Source organism: Oenanthe melanoleuca, chromosome 5 (genome assembly GCF_029582105.1).
Source record: "Oenanthe melanoleuca isolate GR-GAL-2019-014 chromosome 5, OMel1.0, whole genome shotgun sequence".
NCBI classification, from domain to species: Eukaryota; Metazoa; Chordata; class Aves; order Passeriformes; family Muscicapidae; genus Oenanthe; species Oenanthe melanoleuca.
In genome coordinates this window covers 14,070,177-14,092,053 of record NC_079339.1, presented here as the reverse complement: position 1 = coordinate 14,092,053, position 21,877 = coordinate 14,070,177, and the positions used below count along the sequence as shown (strand labels likewise).

At 39.0% G+C, this 21,877-nt stretch overlaps 1 protein-coding gene across 2 annotated transcripts in view; it reads left to right on the top strand.

Annotated features, from left to right (window-relative positions):
• SERGEF (secretion regulating guanine nucleotide exchange factor) overlaps positions 1 to 21,877 on the top strand; it is a 138,370-nt gene that overhangs the window by 74,927 nt on the left and 41,566 nt on the right. For both annotated transcript variants that reach the window (XM_056493484.1, XM_056493485.1), the window contains one exon: positions 1,484 to 1,520. In XM_056493484.1, the coding sequence (XP_056349459.1) occupies positions 1,484 to 1,520 (37 nt within the window). The remainder of the gene's footprint in view (positions 1 to 1,483; positions 1,521 to 21,877) is intronic.

Below are 21,877 nucleotides of genomic sequence, written 5' to 3'. Positions count from 1 at the left end.
GTGGAATGAAAGACTCAGTGCAGTCCTGCTAGAGCTCTTGCAAAAAGGCATTGCTTTTCCTGCTGCTTGTCTTGATTTTTCTGAAGATTGAGGCCATGCTGGAATATCCTATAACTTAAGTGATTTTTCTCACCCTTTCCCAGATGCTTTAATGTGTTGTCTAAGCACCTTTACTCTCAAGAGTCTTTTTCTTCTTCCTTGCCCTTGTTGTGTTTGGATGGCTTTGCCCAAATGTTTTCATGTAGCAGTTGTGACACGGGTGACATGAATAATAGGGATTGTGTGTTCATTTGTAACACAAGAGCTCAAGCTACTCAGTGTGTCACTCCTGGGTGTCTCTTCTCCAGTAAATACTCAAGCACAGTGAGCTGAGCACAAGGCCTGTTTTATTAACTTCTATGGGTTTATATTCTGCAGACACAGAGGTGATTTTAGCTGTTTCTCTGGCTGTAAAAGCTATAAAGTTATGCATGCACAGAACTATTCTGTTTTTTAATATAATTGAGCATATCCTCCTGCATTATGTTTTGCTATTGCAAATATACTTTAAGAAAATGTGCTTATTAATTTTCTCCAGCTCAGTAGTAGGTATAATAAGTAGTTTCAAGACAGTGAACTGGATACAGGATTTTGAGGGGGTTGCTTTTATTTAAATTAAAAACTTGAGGACACTCAGCAGACCTTGTGTGATGTCTGTTATATCAGACAATTATGCTGACAGTGACCTTGCAAAAGAAATTCTGTGGGAAAGACAAGCCCTTGCAGTAAGTAAGGACAGGGGACTGCTCTTAGTGCATCACTAGTGGACAGCTTACAAAAACTCAGTATGCTAAAGCAACTTAAACATCACACAAGTTCACAGCAGCTACAAAGAAGGATGAAAAATGTGTGAACTTTGCTTCAAAAATAAATTTGTAACTGATTCCCATCATTAATGAGCTAGCAGAAGGGTTGAGTCCCAGGGTAGCTTTTCTCCATTCTAGGCAAATGACCTACAGATCATACCATGTCAGGTGTAGCACACTGAGCCTGTTTACTTAGAGCAGTCCCTTAGGGATCAGTTGAAAAAACAGTATGGATAAGAGACATGGTAATCTTCAGCACCCTTTTCATTCTCAGCTGTCTCTATATGGCTTAATCTGTGTTTGCTCTGTGCCTCTTGATCAATCCAGTGGGTGTTGTTAAAGGTGTGATGTTTTTTCAGAATCGTGGCCAGTCTTGCTTGAAAGGGTTGAAATGTCTGCATTTGGAAAGAAAATGCCTCTCTATTAACAAACAAGCAAACATGCATGCCTGCCACTAAACCCATAAGTGAGGCTAGAAATGAACTTCCATTTAAGAGTGAGAACACTCCAACCTTGATTTTGCATTCTACAAACTGTAGTTGTTTGTTTCAGGTTAATTTTTAATTTCCTGCCTTAATTGTGACTGTCTTCCTACTGGTAAGGAGGTTCTGATTTAGTAATTCGTATTTCTTTTTCAGATTGCATGTGGCTCAGAGCATAATCTGGCAATAGTTGGTAAGTAGCTTAATTTTATAACAAATCCTCTCACCTTTTTTTCATTTTCAGTAGCACAAGATGAAAGAAAAACGTGTACATCATACATACTGAATGATTATGGGTATTGTGTGTAGCTGAAAGGAGGAAAGTAACATATAGATGGAGAGGAAAGAAGAAGAGAAACTGGTGACAGTAAGTGGTGGTGATGAAATTGTGGCCTTGTAGACCAGCCCCTGTAAGGTGGGAGAGGGGTTAATGGATGTAACAGGAAAATACATTTGCAAAGTGCTACAGCCTGTTTTGTATTGGAGCCATTGCAACAATCCAGGCTGCAGATTCAGAATAGCATCTAAGCTTGATGCTGGTCAAAAGTATCTTTGTTTAACAAGATGGAAATTATTAACATGGAAATTATTGCTGAAAAAAAGTCCTGGGTCTTTTGTTGTTTGAAGCTTGGAAAATCTTCAAAATGTCAGTCAGTGGTAGGCAGGTTCTTTAGTGCATTTTAGCATAATGCAGCTGTTGTAATAATGATGGAAGTACTAGGAAGCTAATGTCGGTGGAGAAATTGAATTTTGTGTACTAATTCCAGGAACAATCAGATTCTTGCTTTCATGTGATGAGTTGATAACTGAAGTTTGATACATGATTGCTATTACATATAATTGCTTGTTTAGGAACATTTTTAACTGTAGATTTTCAAGCTCTTTGTAAAGGAGGTCAGCATAATTATCCCCATTAATAGACAGGGCAAGACAGATGAAGAAAGGAATTCTGTGCTAATTAGAGCTGGAAATGAAGCAGCACTCCATCCACGTAGTTGTTTTTGGTTGCCCTGACTGATGTGTTGAGGTGTCAAGGAAAGAATTTCCTTTATTTTCTAAAGTGTGGTTTGACAGAGGTAGAAAAAAGCAGCTGTTTGGCATTCAACCTGCTTTCCATGCTCTGATTTTTTTAGGTTTTGTTAAGTGGTCACAAAGGTGACATTTTCTTTATTTCCATATCTGCTATAGTATATTTTCTAATTATCCTTCTCCAGTTAAACCTTGTAGAAAACTTAGTAAATTCTTTTAAGTTTATGGCTGGATTTAAGAAAAGATTTTTCTTTTTGCCTTCTCCCTACTTGTTCAGTGTCACATGCCTGTATTAATTGTCAGGCTGGTGCTTCTGAATGTCGACTGAAGAGCAATCTTGTTTCTTGCTGAATTGATGAAGTAAAAATGTACTGCTGGCAGATTCCTCCAGTGAGCATGAAAGCAAAGCATTGAGTTTGAACAACCTTCTCTCTGTTTATGTCCTTTTAAACTTTCTGCCTTCTAGGCAGAAATCTCTGGAAAAAAATGGGTTGGGGAAAGAAATTCTAGAAGAAAGTTACAATAAATGAAGAACTTTGCATATGTAAAGAACACCATATGCCTATCTAAGCTGTATGCTGCACTCATTGAATTCAATGGGGAAATTATCAGTGCTGGAAGCCAGTCAATTTTATTTTAAGGACAACATAAATGTGATGTTGCAAATTTTTTGAACTAAAGAACTGTGATACGATTTTCCAGAATTGAATTTTATATATGCTTTTAAAAGGTTGACTTTTTAGAGCATTCGTTGGTAGGATTTCTCTGATCACTGGTTGCCCTTGGTTCTAAGCTGTCAGCTGTTTTCTTAAAAGATACCACAGAGATTTCCATGAATATGTCTACTTGATTGTACAATTTTCTAGTAACTTATTATTCAAGCAGAGTTCATTTATAACAACTATATCAGCCATGTCTTTCTTAATCAGTAAATTCTTGAGTGATTGACTTTTAGACTGAAATACTTCAAGTTCAGTATGACAGGTAAACTGGAAAGCCTTTAACAGTGTAATATTCAAGTCAGTATTTCTGGCTGTATATACAAATGTGCTTGTGCTTTGTTTCTTGCATCATCTTTTAAATAGAAACATTTTTAGGACAGAGGCTGGATTTATGATTCATTCCACAAATGCTGAAGTAGTGTTCCAATCATCTTTCTGGTGATACAAGCTGCTTGATTTGTAAGGCTAGCAGTTAGGTTTTTTCATGTTACTTTATATAGTCAGCATCCATTTGTACAGTTCAGTTATCTGAATTCTCTTTTCTTGCTTTCTTCTACTGAAGTCAGTGCAAAATCTCTTCACTGTGATGACACTCCTTTTTTGTGGCTATATTGGTAGTATTTTAGTTTTCATTTGATCATGAGGTAAATGTTTGATATAAAGGAGAAGGAAATGTGGATTGTCTTGAAATGTACCTGCTATTCTAAACTTAATGAGTTAAAAGTTGCTATTACATGAAGAAGTGTAAACATCTTCACTCCTAGCCCTTGGTGAAAACACATTTTTATCTTCATTTGGGGAGATGTACTGTGATACTAATTCTAAAATTTATAAATGTAATATTTTTTATGTTTGTATGACTTTTCACTTGAGAACAAAGATCCTTGCCTAGTAAGAAAAGACCTTGCACTTTTCACCTCAATCATGGATTAATCATCTTAGGAGCCAGCCTATTTTTGTACTGAAAGAAACAGTAGTTATTTAATAAATGTTGTGTAACATATCTGAAAAACACCTTGCTACACTGAAAACTCTGTGTGTACTTACTGAGCACCACAAAAGTAGCTTTTCTACCTGGATGTGATAGCTGCAATGTTTGTGCTGAACTTTGTGATACTGAGACAGAGTCTTTGAATGACTGAAATACATAATTGAACTAAATGACTCTGACAAAGCTGGGCTTTTTCCAGGTTTGGGAGTCTAAAGTGTTTTCAGCACTGAAAAGGTAAGAAGGTTTGCTTCTTACCCTGAAAAGCCTATGTTTAAAAACAGTATTTATGGAGAAGGATCTTCTCAAATTCCTACCCACTCCACAGTAAGACTTTGATGCTCCTTTTTTGAAAAAGAGGATAGTTATCTTTTCAGAGAACGTGTAGCTCATGCAATGCTGCAACTTAAATAATGAAGCAATATTAACTGTGCAGAAATAGAGATGCTGTGAAATGCAGCAATGACTTGACTGTGCTGCAACCACAGGGCACAGGACAGAATGCCATGAAGAGCCTCCAAATGCAAATGTCTTATTTTAGTAAAAATTAAACCATGGAATTGTATTCAAGCCTCTTGCAGGTAGTTAAACCCCACCCCCAGAAATAATTTCAAGGGCGACAGTTTTACAACCTGTCTCCCAAAAGCCTTGGCAATGCATTATATCCCTTTCTGCTCTTGCTTTTAGTCATCTTCTCAACCTATATAAACTAATGAAAGCCTTTTAAAAAAGGTACTGGAGGATATGTAGGGAGAAGTGCTTGTTTTAAGAGCTAATTAGTTTCTGTTGAAGTCCAACTTTAAAGGAGCCTTCAAAGGGGAATTTGTTTGTTTGGAAGAGAAAGACGTGGATCTTTCAAGTTAACATTTTCTGGTGTGGTGTTTTGAAGGGAATAAGTGTTGGGACATGTGGCTACTTCAGATAGTGCTAAAAGCTTTTTCTTGCACTTTCATAGTCAGCATAGTGAATTCTTACTTCTGCTCATTTTCTTGCATGGAGGATTTAAAATACCCTTCAGTGAAATGGTCCCAAATCCTGACTTGGACCCTGCTGTGTAGTGGCCCACACCACAGAGGCACTGTCAGTGCAGATGGTGGTAGTGCAGTGGTGTTCACAAGGAGAAACTGGGCTTTGTGATCGATGTCATTCTTACTTATTTGATACTTGTCTCTGTCTCCTTTGGCTTTTTCCCTATTTAGGTTACTTAACACAGCACTGCTTTCCCCCTATAATTAATAGTAGTGGAGAGGGCACCATATAATGGATGTTAAAACAATAAAAATGAACCCCAAATGCCCAAGCTGGCCACCCAACCATAAGTGTGTTTGTACATGGTAGTACAAGTGACATATGGGGAGACAAAGCCCTGGCTGGTCTGAATTTCAGTGTGTTCAGTGCAACAGCATTATCATGAAACAGTTTTAAAAACATTTCTCAACTTTCTGTTAAATTACAGGCCCTTCCAGAAGAGGGCTAGTTTTGTCTCCCAGTGCCTTTTTTGTTTTGTGTGAATTAGAACAGGCTTCAGGATTTTGTGCAATCACAGCTGTAAATATCACAACACAAGCATTCACATCCTTCTGAAGCTGCAGCTAGAGAGTAAAAACCAGTACTAAATGTAATGGAAGAATAGTCTTTGTAGAGGAAATTAGGATAAAACATCCTTCCACTCAAATGGTAGCTCATGCCTCAAATGATCTGAATTAAATAAAGTATGCAATAGTGTTAGAGGGGCAGTAAAAGAGCTGCTATTCCATGCTCTGTTGAGATTTTCTTTTTATATTGCTATCCTGGAAGAACAAATGTAATCAAAGCTTAGGGAGGTGGTGATACACATCCCAAAATGGTGTGTTAATACCATCCCAAACACTTTGGTTCCATGTTTTTTAATAAGGAAGCTGAAGGGTTCCTATGAGCGAGCTGCTACCTCTTAATTAGAGGGTTTTCTACTTTCAGTGAAGCTCCACGATTCCAACTGAGTTATTGTATAAAGCATCATTCGAGGGAGGGCTGTAAGAGATTATGAAAGATCTCTTTCCCTGGCAGAGTGAGCACCAATGGGGAGAGGAGGCTGTGCAGGCTGATGGACGGAGCCCTGCGTTGTGCTGACAGTATTATTTAGATGTTCACAGCTGCCCTGCGAAGCAGCAGATAGAGTCATGTGTCTGACATTCAGTCCCAGGGGACTCAGCAGTCTGTCATGAGGAGAAAAATCATAAATTCTCTCTGTTGCTGGAGCTTTTGGAGGAATCTTCAGCGTACACAGTGGAGGGCACTGGTGTTCAGCAAGGAGCCTGAGTCTGCTAGTCTGTTGCTTTATTTATTATGCATGAAAAATCCCAGTGCAGCCAGGGACTGTATTGTAAAGGTTTCCTGGCAGACCAGCATGGAGTCATGTTGCAGCACGCTGTCTCTTTGCATTGCAGCACTAATCACATTCTCTGCTTATTAAAGGGCACCTGGCAGGACTTCGAGTAACCATCACTGTTGTCATTTCCATGCGGGTTATATGTCGACCTTCTAAATTTATTCTCTGGCAGAGCCATTTTGTATGTCATTTAGCTCTTAATGTGGCTTTGACTGTTTAAATAGCTCTTCAAAAGAAAAGCTCCTTTGGTTATATTCGTTGAGAAAAAGCAGCCCCATACCCATCAATACCTGATCACCTGTCTGAGTGCTTTGGACATAGCTGGATATAGATTTGACATCACAGTTTTCCTGTCGTGGTTAGATACAGTGAATTGTTCAAATATCTTCTCACTTTGTGTTTCTTTTGTGTATACTGTTGGTGCTCCAGGCAAACTAATTGTTCCTCTGGTAAGATGGAAGCTGAAATTGAATTTCAAATTTCAGAAGTCTGATTATTTTGTTATTTTCAGCAGCTTAAACTCACAAAATCTGATCCTCTGATCTCTTAGTGTTTCATTTCCAAGGGCTAATGGAAAGTCAAGTTGCCAACTATCTCATGAATTTGTGGGTGTAAGGTGATGAGGAGAGAAATGAGGAAATGCTAATTTGAGCATTTGGGAAAGCCTTCTAATGGGGCTAAAAATAGTTTTGTATCAACTGAATTGTCTGAAGGCAGTGGCTGCTGGCTGTGGGAAAGAATGGATATTTTGCTGCGGAGAGCTAATTAGATTCACAAGAGAAAATGGTGTTGCACTGACTCCCTAAAAAGAAATTCCAGAGTTTAGGATAAGATCTGGCTGAACTGCATCTTCTCTTACTGTAATGAAATCCAGATTTTACAGCTACCTTTTCTTGCAGGCTTTGTCACTGTATTGATGCATATTTTGGGTGACTTAACTCTCTGGAATGCTGTGCTCAGCTTCTTCTTTTCTCTGTGCGGCTTGTCAATTTAGGTTGTGAAATCTTTGGAATAAAAACTGCCTCTTAGTGTATTTTAGAGCTGCCTAGAGTAAAGGGAAGAGTAAAGGTGGTTTTTTTTGGGGTTTTTTTTTTTTTTTTTTGTTTTTTTTTTTTTTTTTTTTTAGTATTGCACTGCAACTAATGATAGTTGCAATCACTTCCCTTCCCCTCAGAGAGGCAATTTTAAAATATAATTAGTCTTGGTCTATGTGTCTCAATCTTAATTTATATCATTTAGCACATAAACAGGTAATAATGCTGTGCTTGTCATGTTGTTTACAGTGTGGTTTCCTGCTGTTCCCAGATACAGAGCTGCTTAGGCAGGCCCTGAAGATAAAAGCTGTTACTTCTTTCTGTACAAAAAAACTCATGGTTCTTGTAAAATTTTCCCCTGAACTTTACACATCACTGTGGTGTCCAGAGTTTTTCTAGAGTTGAGCTCCTGTGCGCTGTCAGTCTGTTTCTTGCAGGACCACATCACATCCACAGGGATAAATCTGCTGTGTCAAGAACTCTCCTGACCATGGGGAAGAGGCAAGCCAGCAACATTAACCTCTGGGGACAGCTAAACCCACCCAGCTGGAACTGAGAGTGGCAGTGAGGAGATAATTGTCATGGGAAGACAACAAATGCTATCAAGCAAGAATTTTTGCTTGAAAGCTGAATGAGCAGGGAGCCCTTCCTTGCAGGTATTTGTGGAAAGGGAAAGTCCTTCCACCTCATTTTAGAAAATCACAGAGGATGAGAACACTCTTAAGAGTGGGAGCTGTAGGACAGGTGCATGCAGTCCTTTGTCAGAGGGCATACTGGATGGATACAGAATATTTGGAGAACAAGTCAGATTTTATCATATTTGTTTATTTGCAGGCTCTAAGCAGAGCAATTACTTTGAAGTAGAAGAAAAATACATCCAACGCATCTAAGACATATTTATCTGAATTTTCAAGGAAGCAAGCAGGAGTCACAAAAATAGGCACCCTTGGTCACCAAAGAGAGATTGTTTGGTGGCTATAAAATGAAATAAAAGGAAGGACAAATGTCTGGCTTCAGGGTATCATCTACAGCTTGTAGGAGAGATGCTCACCCAAGTAAAGCACAAGGCCAGCAAAGCAGCTCAAAGCACTTTGGAAAGGCAACAAATTAAGGCTTCAGTGCCCTTCTGCTGAGCAGCTCTGCAGTGAGCTGTGCTGGTAACTCTGGGTTCTGTACATGCAGCAGCCTCAATGCTTTACCTTCTAAGTGTTATCACTGAGTAGAAATTTTGCAGCTAAATGGCTGGCTGGCAGGAGGGCAAGGTGATTTATATTTAGAAGGCTGGTGTGAGGAATGTCCTGACCCTGCTGTGAAATTTGTGGCTCTCCAGGAGGGAATATCTTGCTACAGAACCCGGGTTGACACTCCCGTGTCTGTGTGTAGTCACTATCCAGATCCTTTATGAAGCACTAAGAAATTTTTCTCTCAGCTCATGGGTAGATATTTGTGACCAGCATATTTTGTTACATGCTCTGAGTGAATAATCTCTGAAGCTTTTTCCTTTTGATATTTTTTATATGTGTGTGTGTGTTTTACCAACACCATCTTAAATACTCTGGGTAGCCTTGTGCATAATAAAAAGATTGAAGTAGGGGATTTTGGAGATTAGTTTCACTGTGTGTTGGGTTTTTTCACAAATGCACATTTAAAAGTCATCTTTGCTGCCCAATTTTTTGGATTTTACAGGATGTTTTGGTCATATGGCTCTACTGTTCTCTTTCAGTTTTGAAGGTCAGAAAAGTCTTTCAAGAACCAAAGCTGAAGGCAGGGATGCTGACAGTGACATGAGTCTGAGAGGTGATGTTGCAAGGATATATAGGAAATAGTGCCAGGCTGGTGGTGAAACAGGGACATTCCTGGGCCAACACTGCTCTAAGCTCTTAGCAGGACTAAATGCACACATCAAAACAGCTTCTGTAAACCAAGCTGGAGTGGGGAATTGTTTCTATACCTTTCCATAAGAGAAGATCCTCTTTTCCTACTTTAGAATTTGAAGGTAGTTGAAATTGCAGTGGAGAAAATCTTGAGGTATTGGCTGGCAGGCAAGATTATTTTGCTACTAATAACAAAGAAGAAGCTGTTCAAGCTTGCAAGCCCAGAGCAAGCTTTCAGGGTAAAAATAAAGAATTTTACTAAAAATCATTGGCTTTAGAGAGATAAGTATTTAAGAAAAACATTGGGAGAAAAAAGTCAAATGAAAAGAGATTAAAAGAGATTAAAAGTTGGCATATTTATAAAAATTACCCTTTACTTGTCCTTGCTTTTTGAACTTGTTTCACTCAAGTGCTTCTTTATAGAAGGTAGGTAACAATGTAATTAAAATGAAAAATGCTTTTGAGACTCATTTCACTGTTGTGCTTTTTCTTGTGCTTTTTTCCAGTCTCTGAGGAGCAACTAGGCTAAACTGGGACTTTTATTATTTCTGAGAAATGTCTTCACCTCATTTTATTTTTAGATTGTTGGGCTTATTTGAACTTTGAGAAAGTATGAAGGACTGAGAGCTATATGAACAGGATTTCAAGAGGTATTTAGCACAGAACATTTAACATTTCTTGTGGAGCAGTGAGAAGGGTTAATATATTCCTGTAAATCACACAGGACTCAAGTCAAACATGTTATACTTATTTATGGTGAGGCTTCAAGCATAACTGTGGTTAGCAGGAAGCTGAATGAAGTGAGAGACTACTGCCACATGTACAGGTCTTGGTGTCCATCAGTCTTTAAGGAGCAAAATGCTTCTATTACCTGAGTATTTGATAGCTCTGAACTTGCTAGGATGGCAGAACATCTGTCAGTGTTCTCAAAACCAAAGAAACTCAACCACCCCCACGAGCAATAACCACATGAACTGTAATGATTTTAAAAACCAGTATGCTGAGGCCTTTCTGGCAGATTTTTCAGATGAGTTACATTTTCCCTAGCTTAGTTCTGGCATATGTCCTCCTCCCCTCTACAAATCTAATGGAATAATTACTTTGGGAAGATAATATAGGATGTTTTGATCCTATAACTTTATGCAAACTTTGTTTGTATTTATTCTAGCCCTGATTTGCCAAGTTAAATGTTGTCTAGGAGGACCTTCACACAAAACCAGGAATTCATGTTATAGGCTCTACCTTTCTTTGTTCAGATTTAGCATCTTATGCTATCCCTGTTGTGTAGCCTTGTGTTGGAACAAATGACTAGATTACTGGGAAGTGATTATGTGCCCAAGGCAGTAGGTGGAAGAGGTGAAGCTTCTAAAAGAGCCCATAAGGAACATGATATCCAGTTTTCACTCTGCTCTTATTCACAGCTCATATTCACTCTTATTTGTTTTTTGCTGAGTTGTTTGGTGAGTGTGAGGTTACACCCAGGGAGCCTGGCCACATATTTGTTCTTTTATACACCTTTTTTTAAAAAATATTTTCAGGCAGCTCAGGGGATGCTGCACCACAGTGAAATTTCTAGGGTTTATCCTAGCTGTGAGAATGATATCCAGTGTCCTTTATGGTTCCCCTTTGGCCTTTCTAGACCCCTGTTCCTCTGGGGAATTTAGCAAAGATGTAGCACATTCTCAGTTTGGATGTTAAGTGACCTGCAGCACTAGTGACTCAAAACCCCATAAGCTGTTCACAGATCTCCTGTTACTCACCTTGTGAAAGAGAATTAGGCTGCTCTGAATCCCCCAGAGTGCCACTGCCCATGACACATTCTGTAATGCCACACAGTGCTTTTCTGATGAGTAAAAGATGTGCATGGCTAGAAGATTTCAGTTTCCATTTTTCTCAGTAGGAAAGAATTTCTGTCAGTTAAGGATTTTGAATAGAAATGATTCTGAACTTGATGAGTTTTCTTTTTTTTTTCCCTTGTGGATGGTGCTCAGAACAGCAGTTCAGTCAAACATGATGTCCTGGTTAAGGGCAAATTTTGGAGGAAACCTCTGAATGAGGGCCCTCAACTGGTTCAGAGAAAAAATAGACACGTGGGAAAATTATTTTATCAGGATACATCATTAATTATCTCCCCTTCCCCTCCTTTAGACATTTTAATATTAATTTTAGAAAATAATTAATCTGCCATGACCTTGGTGACAAATCTGAGTTGCCATGAGTTTGAACAAGTAAGCAGCTGCTTTGCTGTGAATGTCTGATATTAAACTGGAGGTTGGCTTCCCTGTGCCTTTGGTTTTCAGTGACACCAGCTGCTATCTTGCTGAGTTGAGACATCTCAGAAAATGGGCAGGATGACAAGCAACACAAATCATATAATTCTGAGTAGGAAGCTTACTTGCCTTGAAAGATAGTTTGCTTTGGCTTTCAAACTTCCTATTTTTTTCTTTCTGAACTGTTTCCCTCCCATGTGCTTTTTCATGTACTTTTTTGAGTTATGAACATTTTATGGTCTTTTAAAATTGAATGAGATGAAAGGTGTATCTCTTAAAGGCCTGCAACATGTTGTACTTCTAAATGAGCACATGGGACACTTGGTGTGTGATGTGGTGAAAGATGTATGTATGCTCAAGGGGTAAGAACTTTTTTCCAATGTAGCCTGCTGAATTTTGTTCTATTAAGAGAATCTTGGTAGCTGTTGCATTTTTCAAGGTGAATATTTTTTGTGATATCGATTTAATAAATGCTTGCTTGCAATTCCTGTAAAATAAATTTGTGAGAAGCACATGTTTGCTTAGGCAAGAAAAGTATTTACTTTATCTGTGTTATTTCTGTACAGAGGAGAGGAAAATTGTCACCAGTGTCTGTGCTCTGCTGTGAGTTGTTGGACTCACCATCTGATTTGTGGTCACTGAACATGACTTTAGTTTCCTTAATTATGGGAGTTCCTGGTGAATATTGAAAGGTTTCATACTGGAGGCAGCTTTTAGCTGTGTTTATTTAAGCTGGAGTCTTCCTTTAGTCCCAGTAGTGCAGTTCTGTTCCTCTCCCAGAGAAATGCCAGGCAGGAAGCTGCCAGCTGCGAGACTCCCTGTGCCAGATTGGAGACTGGAGACTGGATCAGGTCTGTGCTGCTTTTTCTGGTGCATCTGGCCATAGCCATAGCCTTAAATCTCACATGAACTTCTTTTCTGTAGGCCCAAAAAGAGAAAAAATGTTACAGGTACTGGGATGTGGTATCTGAGACCATGCAACCTATTTTTAAAGTTTTTTTTTTTTTTTTTTTTTTTTCCTGTCCCTGAGACTCATCTTGCCACCTACCAATGAAAGGAGGCAGAAATCCAAATGTATTCTGCATACATCCAAACCTTGTGTTGCTTGCCATTTATAGCAGGAGTAGTATGATGGTTTACTGTCACTCAGATGTCACTCAGATTCTTTCAGTCTTGCTACTACACTGTTGTTCAAGCTAACTGCAAGGCAAGATTCATCTTAGGTAGGTTCTGGGAGCCCTGAAATAAAACAGCCTGAGTGCTATTGTATAACTCTGTAAATTTGTTAAGTAAAGAAGCAGGCACTTTAATTTTTTTTAAGCACTGTAGTAAAGAAATCTTGTTCTGTTGACAAGTTCAGCATGTGTCTTGTGCAATCCTTCTCTGTCTGCTTGGATCCTCCTCCTTCTCCCATCTGCCACCTTCTCACTCTGAGGAAAGGAAACTCCATTCTGTCAAAGCAAAGTGCCAGTGAAAAATGGGGAAGACTTTTTAAGAGTAGCTTTTGGATGAGACTGTTCACTAAAAACTGAAACAAATATAACCACAGCTCACTCTAGTTTTGCCCTGTGTACTTAGCAAAAGGTTAAGGCTGACAGGTCATAAGATAGAGCCCCTCAAGTGAAGGCTGTGCAGCTCAAAAAGGCAGAATCACTCACTTCTGCCTGTGATCAGTGCTCCATGGCAACATGTGCTTTGCAAGGAAAATAGCATAAATACCTATTAAGCAAAGAGTTTCCCCAGCAAGTGAATTAAATGCCAGAAATCAAACAAGAATGGGGTTGGTGGTTTTTTTCCTCTTGGGGTAATTAGCGTAGCTATCAGTGAAGTATCATAATTGTAATGGATGCTCTCTGAGTCTTCTGAAGTACAAAATGTACCTCATTTTGAAATATCCTGCTTCAGAGACTCTGAATTTCTGTATTTCCCAGTTATTAGTCTTCTTATGCTTTGTGAAGCCGATGCTTACTAACTTTGAGGATTGTTTCCCTCTGCAGAGGTTGTGTGGTAGCTTCTGCCTGGTGCTGACTTGCAAATTCAGTGTGAGCAGTTAAAGCCTTAAGAACGATAAACTTGTATTATTACAGGGACTTTGTGCATTCATTTCAGTCCCCAGGGCTGGAGCTCAGACTTGGTAATTGTGTTGGCTGGAAATGAATGTGCCAAGTTTCACCCTTATGTGTGCAGCTGGTGATCTCTGCCTGGGAGAATTAAGGATTAGAGAACTCCAAGACTGCTTTTGATAGTTTGGCTTGATGTGCAGTCACCTACAAAATAATGGTAGTAAATGTACTTACGCTTTCTTTATAGCTGGCATTTGATTGGCTATTTGAGGCAAGGGCAGCTGAAATCAACAGGACTTTGTCTGCTGGAGGTGCTGAGCCTTCAGGCTCCACAGCTCAGGGTGCTGAATAATCCAGGGAGACTAAAACCATGAAGTTCTGCTTGAGTCACCATGCCTCACTCTCTGCTGCTTTGGGCACTCCAGATTACCCTCATCACACATTTGTTGGGGCTCATGTGGCCATGAATTAGATGGTTTTCATTTCCTCTCTTAACAGGGTTTTCTAAATCCTCATTCCTTGGCTGTCTGCAAGCATGCTTTACTGTTCAGTGTAAAGTCTTAGGATATGTGCTTCTCTCCTCAACCCTAAAACCTAAGCAAAAATTGTAAGTCAGAATTTTGTGATCTCCTTGCAAAATTGTAGGAGAGGAAAGAAAGAGATTATATAGGTGAGAACCATGTAGCTACAACTTGTCTGAAGTCCAGCTTCTCTGCCTTATCCAGGGGAATGATGCCTCCTCAAAGGCACAAAGGAAGTATTTTGTCCTGTGAAGAGCTGATTTCCAGTCTGTTATACAGCACTGTAAAATAGTCTACTAGCTGCAGTAGTGTTGGCTAGAAGAATTAAAATTGAAGTCGGGCTTGAATCATGTTTTAAGTTGTTAAACCCCTGGCCAAGACAGTAAAATGTTGATGATGCTGCAGTACTGCAAAGCTGTAACTTGGTGAATAAATGCCTTCTATAGTATAACACACCTCTATTTGGTATTCTGTACATAACAATGAAAGGCATTTTGAGACACAGAAGCTAAAAAAAAATTAGTTTTATTCCATCAATTATAGGAAACAAATGTTAAGGGGAAGATGCTTCCATCTAAAAAATTACATCTTTCCCACTGAACTTGAGACCAATCTAATAGATACATTCTCTATTCCTAAGTATAGAGAAACTATGCTGAAAGAAATGGAAAATCATGTGATAGTTTAGTATGCAGTGGGAAAGTTAAATTTGTATTTCATGGTGCAATGATCCATCTGTCTTGGTATTTAAAAAATATTTATTATTATTTATTTATTTATTATTATTTTTTAAAACTATTCCATGGCTTGGAAGAGCTGGAGTTCAGCTGTTAGGCTGTCCCTAGCAAGCACAATATCCAGAAAGCCCCCATGGAACTGTGACAAGTAAGTTTCCCTGGAAATTAACTTCACTCACTTCTAGTCTAGTTAGCTGCCATCAATTTATAAATGTATATATTACTTTAATACTGATCTCTTTCAGAGCTGGTGAACCTGTGTCATCTTACTGCTCTGGAATGTTTCTGGTACACACTTTCCTGTAAGTGAGATACGTGACACTTGTGCAAAATTTGGGTGATTTCCACCAAGATTTTTAGAATTATTTTAAGATTAGTCATTTTTTGTACATGTCTTTTGGGCACCCAACTTCTTGAGTTCTTAAGGTAGGCTGAATTTCATCATAGTGGGTGATAATCAGGCTCACTGTAGTGTATCAAACTAATCACTGTATTTGAGTATTCCTTTTCAAGGTTTTACTGTTTTCACATTCTGGTGGTGCAGGATGATTATATGGTAGTACTCCTCAATTGCTTCCTATTTTCCATCCAGACTGCATCTAGAGTTGTAAATTCTCATGTCAGAACCAGGTACACACAGGCATTTAACACTTCAACCCTTAGAGGAAGCAACTGGTTTAAGTTTGTACATACATATGATGTATTGACCTGGATTTGTGGACCATTTACATACAGATTGGTATGTCTCACAGATGTGAAAGCACATGTACAGGAATGACATCTGAAAGTTATTTGTCTCTTTTTCATTCATGTTCCCAGGCTACAGTGCAATAGGTTAGGTTTTCTTTTCCTCTCCATATTACAATAATTTTAAATATTAATAGCTAAATTAAAATAATGTTAAATGTCCTTACCCTATAAGGCTAGACTGCTAGTCTACAATATAATAGAAAGTATTTTTAATTATTTCTGGGTCTGGTTCTGAGATTCCCCTAATTTGTAGCCATTTTTAAAAGAGGATAAAATAGTTTTTAGTTGTCTCACTCCTTTTTACTTTCTTCTGAAGAATCTGAGGGATGCTCAAAGTAAGAGAGATTCTCAAAGTCATTTTTAATGTGGGGTTCCAAGGAAGCTGCTAAGTAACTTCAGCCTTTTAGTTCTCTAATACCAGCACTATTTGTCCATCCTGCTTACTGAAAAGTGTTGAGTGAAGCTGAATTTGATGATCTTCCAAGTTTTGTCAATGTGATTCCCTGTTAAAAAGTTGAGGTGCATTTTTCTGTATGTTTTTTGGACAGGCAAAGTGGCAGAGAAGTGACAGGGAAGTTGATAGAGCTGTTTGCATGAAGCCATTTGGTGACAGATGAGTTGCAGTGAGATGGATCACTGCTGAATAGAGGGGGAACAGATTTCTCTGCAGGGCACAAGGAGCAGTCTGAGATTCTGATAAATGCCTTTTCAGAGGGTATAAGATGGCCCAGTTAATAATTTCAGCAAATGTACGGCTGAGTCTTTGATCTTAGGTAGTTAGAATCTCTAATGTTTTTGTGAGAGTAGTAGTAATCCAGCATTCCTTTATAACTCACCTAGTCTGACCCTTGTGAATTTGGTGTCTTTTTCTCAGTATCCTTACTGGTGTTCTCCCAAATCTGCTTTAGTTTTATACTAATATTGACTGGATGCCTTCTTAAAGCTCAGCATCTCTTGCTCTTCAGGATTTGTGCTTTCTCTTCTAGCTTAGTCTGGCACTTGTCTGTGTTGTGGTTTTGGTAAAACAAAGTCATCCTAAGGGTACTCTCAGCTTTCCTGTCATGCATTGGTGCTGCTGTTCTTCATGGTAATCAAACTGGAACAAGCAAGGCAGTGCTCAACAGAAAGGGGATGGAGTCTGTAATAATTCAAAGCAGTGAATGTTCCCTCAGAGCACTGCAAGCTGCATTGCACAAAAGGAGCAGTGGTCTGTAAATAAGTGAAAGGCTCCAGCATGCACAGAGGCTCTGCCTTCCTCAGTGGGTTGGTTCACAACAGCTGCAACAAAGGAGAAGGGGGAAAAGGTTTGTAAAAACACAGGAAGTGCTTCAGCTTCCTCATAAACGAACAAGACATTTCTCCTCTGAGAATGCTCCTGCCAGATTTGCTGTGCCTTCTGTCTTAATCACAGCAGCTTGAAACAGGCATCATAAAGAATGGCCAAGAATAGGGAAATGGCTTTGTGTCTAAGCATGTAAAAACTCTGTGTAAATGTGATCTTTGAAAACACTTTATTCTGGGTAAGGAAGTGGGTTATATAATTTCCAAGAGTCAGGTACTTTGTGTACAAATAGCCAGGTTGCCAGTGTGCATTTTATTATCCTGAGAATAAGGAACATTCACGTGAGGATTTAGCTAGGCAGTGTATGCAAATCTTGATTCTTCTCCATAAAGCTCTTTAGAATTCATTCTTACATAGCTTCTTGCTTCTGAGGCAGTTATTCCCAAATATAATTAACAAAGGAGACTGGACCAAAAGTCTAGTATCTTAAAGGACTTCTCATCTTAAACCGAGGCTCTCGTTGAACTCTGAATACAGAGCAACTGTGTGTCCATGATGATCTTGCTTATTTCTGACCTGTTTTAGAAATATATCTTCTCTTCCAATGCAATTTAAGTGTACAGTGATGAAACTAAAAGGAACATCCTTTCAGAAGTGATTGAAAAAAGGATTCAGTGGCGAGATTTTATTTAATCATATATGGTATGCTGTAGTCTAAGTGCCAGCTCTGGGGTTATGCTGGGATGTAGCAATGTCCAGAAAAAGAATGTAGCTTGATATTTAGGGTTTCAGTTTAAATTTGAGCCTAAGTGCAGGCCTGTGTTTGTGCTTTTTGCAGAGCAGACAGGGATCCCATTTAAAGGGCACATTGTCAAAGGCCACTGCCATGGTGCAATGCCTCATTACATCATTAAATCTGTCTGTGAGTGTGTAGATCAGCTTAAACCATGTCTGATGCTCTTCTGCTTAGCAGCATCTGATTTTGCATATTTTAGTTGTTTACCCAAAGGCCTCCAGAGATGTCTTTCATGGTTGGATGCAGATCATTGAAAGCTGGCAGTTTTCCTGCTCCTGGATGTCAGGTAGCCTTTCAGTGAACCTGGCCCTTTCCAAGGTAGCTGTTCCCTGTGGCACAGTGGTGGAAGCTGTAGCTCACAAATTATTTGGAGATTTCAGTGGTGCTGATGGCTCTTTACAATGCTGAGTTTTTAAGAAACCCAAGAGGCTGGGCTGACCTTGAGTTACCTAAGGTTTGACTACATGGCTAATTAGTGATAGAGGAAATCTGACAAATACATGACTAATGCACAGGGATTCACATAATGAAAATAACACCACCTCTTTCCCAAATAGCTCCCTTGCAACATTTAGTTGTGTACCAGCTACTGCTGTTCTGTGAATGAAGCAAGTGAATTCTACAGCAGTCTTTGTGCACACTACCCACCCCTCATTTGGCTCACAAAATTAGAATTACATTTTAATGGTTTTGTGGACAACTACAGCAAAAATACACAGGTATAGGTAATACACAGAAATAATACTGCTGCTACACTAGATGAAATGTAATTTCTTATTCTTGCAGAAGGCTCCTTTTCTGTGAACTTAAAGTATCCTGTAAATGTTGGGGTTTGCTGGAAAGTGGCCAAAAGCTGAAGAGTAAATTCTGCAATAATAAGGTTGCATTCCTTACTGACCAAGTTTTTCTCAAATTGTGAGGGGACAATGGTGGCACATATAATTTTGATACCTGATAAAATTGTCTCATTTGGACAGGGTGCGAATCAATTTTAAGAGCTGAGAATGCTGCTTTAAATGATTGCTCTGCTTGTAGTTAGCAAGAAATTCATCCTAAAGAGCCAAATAAGCATAAAATTTTATCGTGGCTAGTCAAATTTTCCATGTAAATTTAAAAGGAGGGTAATTTTCCCATTCCTATTTTAGAATGTTCCTTATTCTGCCTTTATAATTTTGTCCATTTCCTTATTAGTGCTCTTTTCAGAGCCCAAACATGTCAACAGTGACACCATTATCAGCCTGAAATAAAGGAACAAACGCTCTCATCTTCAGCCATGGTTTGCCTGTGGCAGCTATTTTTAATTTTGCAGCTGCTGGAGGCTGGGGCGGATGAGGCAGATTTGCAGCTGAAGACTTGGCCCCTGTATCACATATCCACTTTCCAAATGCTCTCAGAGGTGTCAGGAAACGTGGGGGTTTCCAAGGGGTCTCTTCACTGAAGTAGCACTTCTGGAAAAAGAGGCAGAGAGAGCATGAAGCAAAGCACTGGCAGCAGAAGGGAGGTATCCTGCTGATGTAGCATTTGCTTGCAGATGTTCAAAATGGAGTGTGAGGTGGCAGCTGATTATTTTTTTTTCCCCAAGTGTGAATATGAGCTGACAGCCTTGTGCACCCTCCCATGTACTCTGAGCAGTGAGAGTTCCAGCAGGTCCTCAGCCTCCAGGAATTTTCCTTTCTGGAAGAGGAGGTAGTGTGACTTTTTGGCCATGAGGAGCACCTTGTGCTCTTCCCAGTCTTGAGCCCTGTTTCAAAACTGGTGTCACAACTCTGAGTTGAAGATGAAACTGCAGAACACACAAGTGCTGCAGTGACCTGTGCCTGGCTTGACATGGGCATTCAGGCAGGTGAGCCTTGGTGCCCACCACTTGCAGAAGTGGCCAGGCATGGAAAGCACAGTTGTGTGAGTGTAAACATTATTTATTGACATTTCACTTCACCTAACCTTGTTCAGGCCTCAAAGTGCTCCTTTGTATTTGTGCCAATATTTCTGTAATTTATTGTTTACTGTGATAGAAGTTAAGATATGGTAGTGCATTTAGTTAGTACCTCTGAGTGGTGTTGGCTTGATAGATGATTTGTAACAGTGCTCAATTTTCTTAGATGCTGAAACACAAAAGACTTTATTTTACAGCTCCCCACAGTCAGAAAATAGTGATGTGAAGAACAAAGCCTAAATGATGAAATGGTTGAAATTTTAAATGGTAAATTCTCTGTTTTGGGACTGAGATATATTTTGAAATAATTTGTTTAGTTTCATTTTGTCTTTGACATTTGGCCCAGAGTGCATTATATGTTAGCTACTCTTTTGCCAAAAATTCAGTAGCAGTGGTGCACGTGTGTTTTCACTGAACTTTTAAATCCATTTTAGTGGATCCAGGCACTTTGAAAGCTACATAGATTTTCTTAGTGATCCATAAAGAGCAGTTTATCTAGGTCTTGGACAACTTTAGAGCTTCATAAATATAATTCTGTTTTTTTCTTTTGTTGGTTTGCAAACTCAGACTAAATTTTGACTTGTAAAATGTGATATTAACTATATAAAAAGATAGTCAAGACGGTTCAGATACTTCCACTTTTGACCATAGTGTTAATTAGGTAGTTAAATACATATGATCTTTTGGTTTCATGTGCAATGATCATGGAAAAGTGGGGCAAGTAATGTTATTTTCACTTGTGTTGAGCATCTTTGCTTGAGTATTGTTAATTATCTTGCTGATCCTAACTTAGCTGATGTTCCTGTTAGTTACCTTACCTATTGACTAGTCTGTTGTATGACCTCAGACTTTTTTGATCATATCTCTCTGAGAATAGATATAGACATCCACATATAAATAGGGTTTCTAATAGAGGGAGGGGTTTTTTTTAAGCAGAAGCATTGCTGGGAGAGTTAAAAAAGAGAATGAAGTAATGTGTCTTTGAAGTGCAGTCACTGCATTAAAGTGTTCCAACATAACATTTTTTTGATCTCCTAAGAAATAAAAAGGCAGTTAATGCTATAACATCTTGAAGAAACTAAGGTCTAAAAGGACATCCTGGTAAGAGGACTTATTAGTTATGCAGTCTGAAAGTGTGGAACATATTTCATCTTGTAAAAAGTAAGGAGAGCTCCATGTCTTCATTCTGTAAGGAACTTAATACTCATCTGTCTTGCACTCAGGTGGCTAACAGACCTTTCAGAAAATAACATGTTCATTTAAAAACAGCTGTCCACATATGCCAGACATCTCCAGAGTGTCACTTGTGCCCTATGACTTGATGATGCTGAAGTGTGCAATATAACTTTGAAATATATGGTTGCTAAACCTTTCAAATATATACAGGAAAAATATGTATCAACAGACCAACTTTACTTTGACCTACTGGCTAGAAATAAGAAAATGGTATCTACTTGGTGGTTTGGTTTGTGGTTTTGTTGTCTTTGTTTATTTGTTTGGTTGTTGTTTTATTTTGTTTTGTTGTAAATCCATAGTCAATCCCTAGCGAGGTGTGGCAAATCTGGAGTTCAGGATGGTCAGAAATGCAGACCCAGGCTGTTCTGCAGTGTGTATTTCATGCCTTTTCAGTGAATGGGAAACTAACTGCACCTTGGCTGGCAGGGCCAGTTCCCTCTTCCTTCTGTGAGCACATTTCACATATCTGTGATAGGAGACTCTGTGGTTCCCCTTGTGGTGATGTATTTGAGCTCATCTTTCTCAGCTGATAAGGCCATGGACTTCTCACACAACTTGTGACCTACAGTGCCTCCAGCATCCCTGTGAATGACACCAGCTGAAATTCAGGCAGAGCTGAGGCTGTTTTGACCCCTGAAGACATTGGATTTTCCCTCTGTCAAGAAAGCCCAGATTTGGCAGATGTTATTCTTAGAATAGCAGGAAGTGAGGAACTTGGTTTCATAACTAAATAATAATAAAGTTAGGTTAATGAGCCCGTGAATCATTTGAATGTTTCAGCTCTGTGTGCATCTACTGCATGCTAAAAAATTCCCAGCAGAATTTGCAGTAATTTAGGCAGAAAGCTGACATAAAGTCTTTGATCTTTGCTTGGTTTTGGGGGTCTGCTTGTTTAAGACTGGGAAGCTGTTGAAGTAATGAAATGAAGATGCAGTATTAGCTCAAAT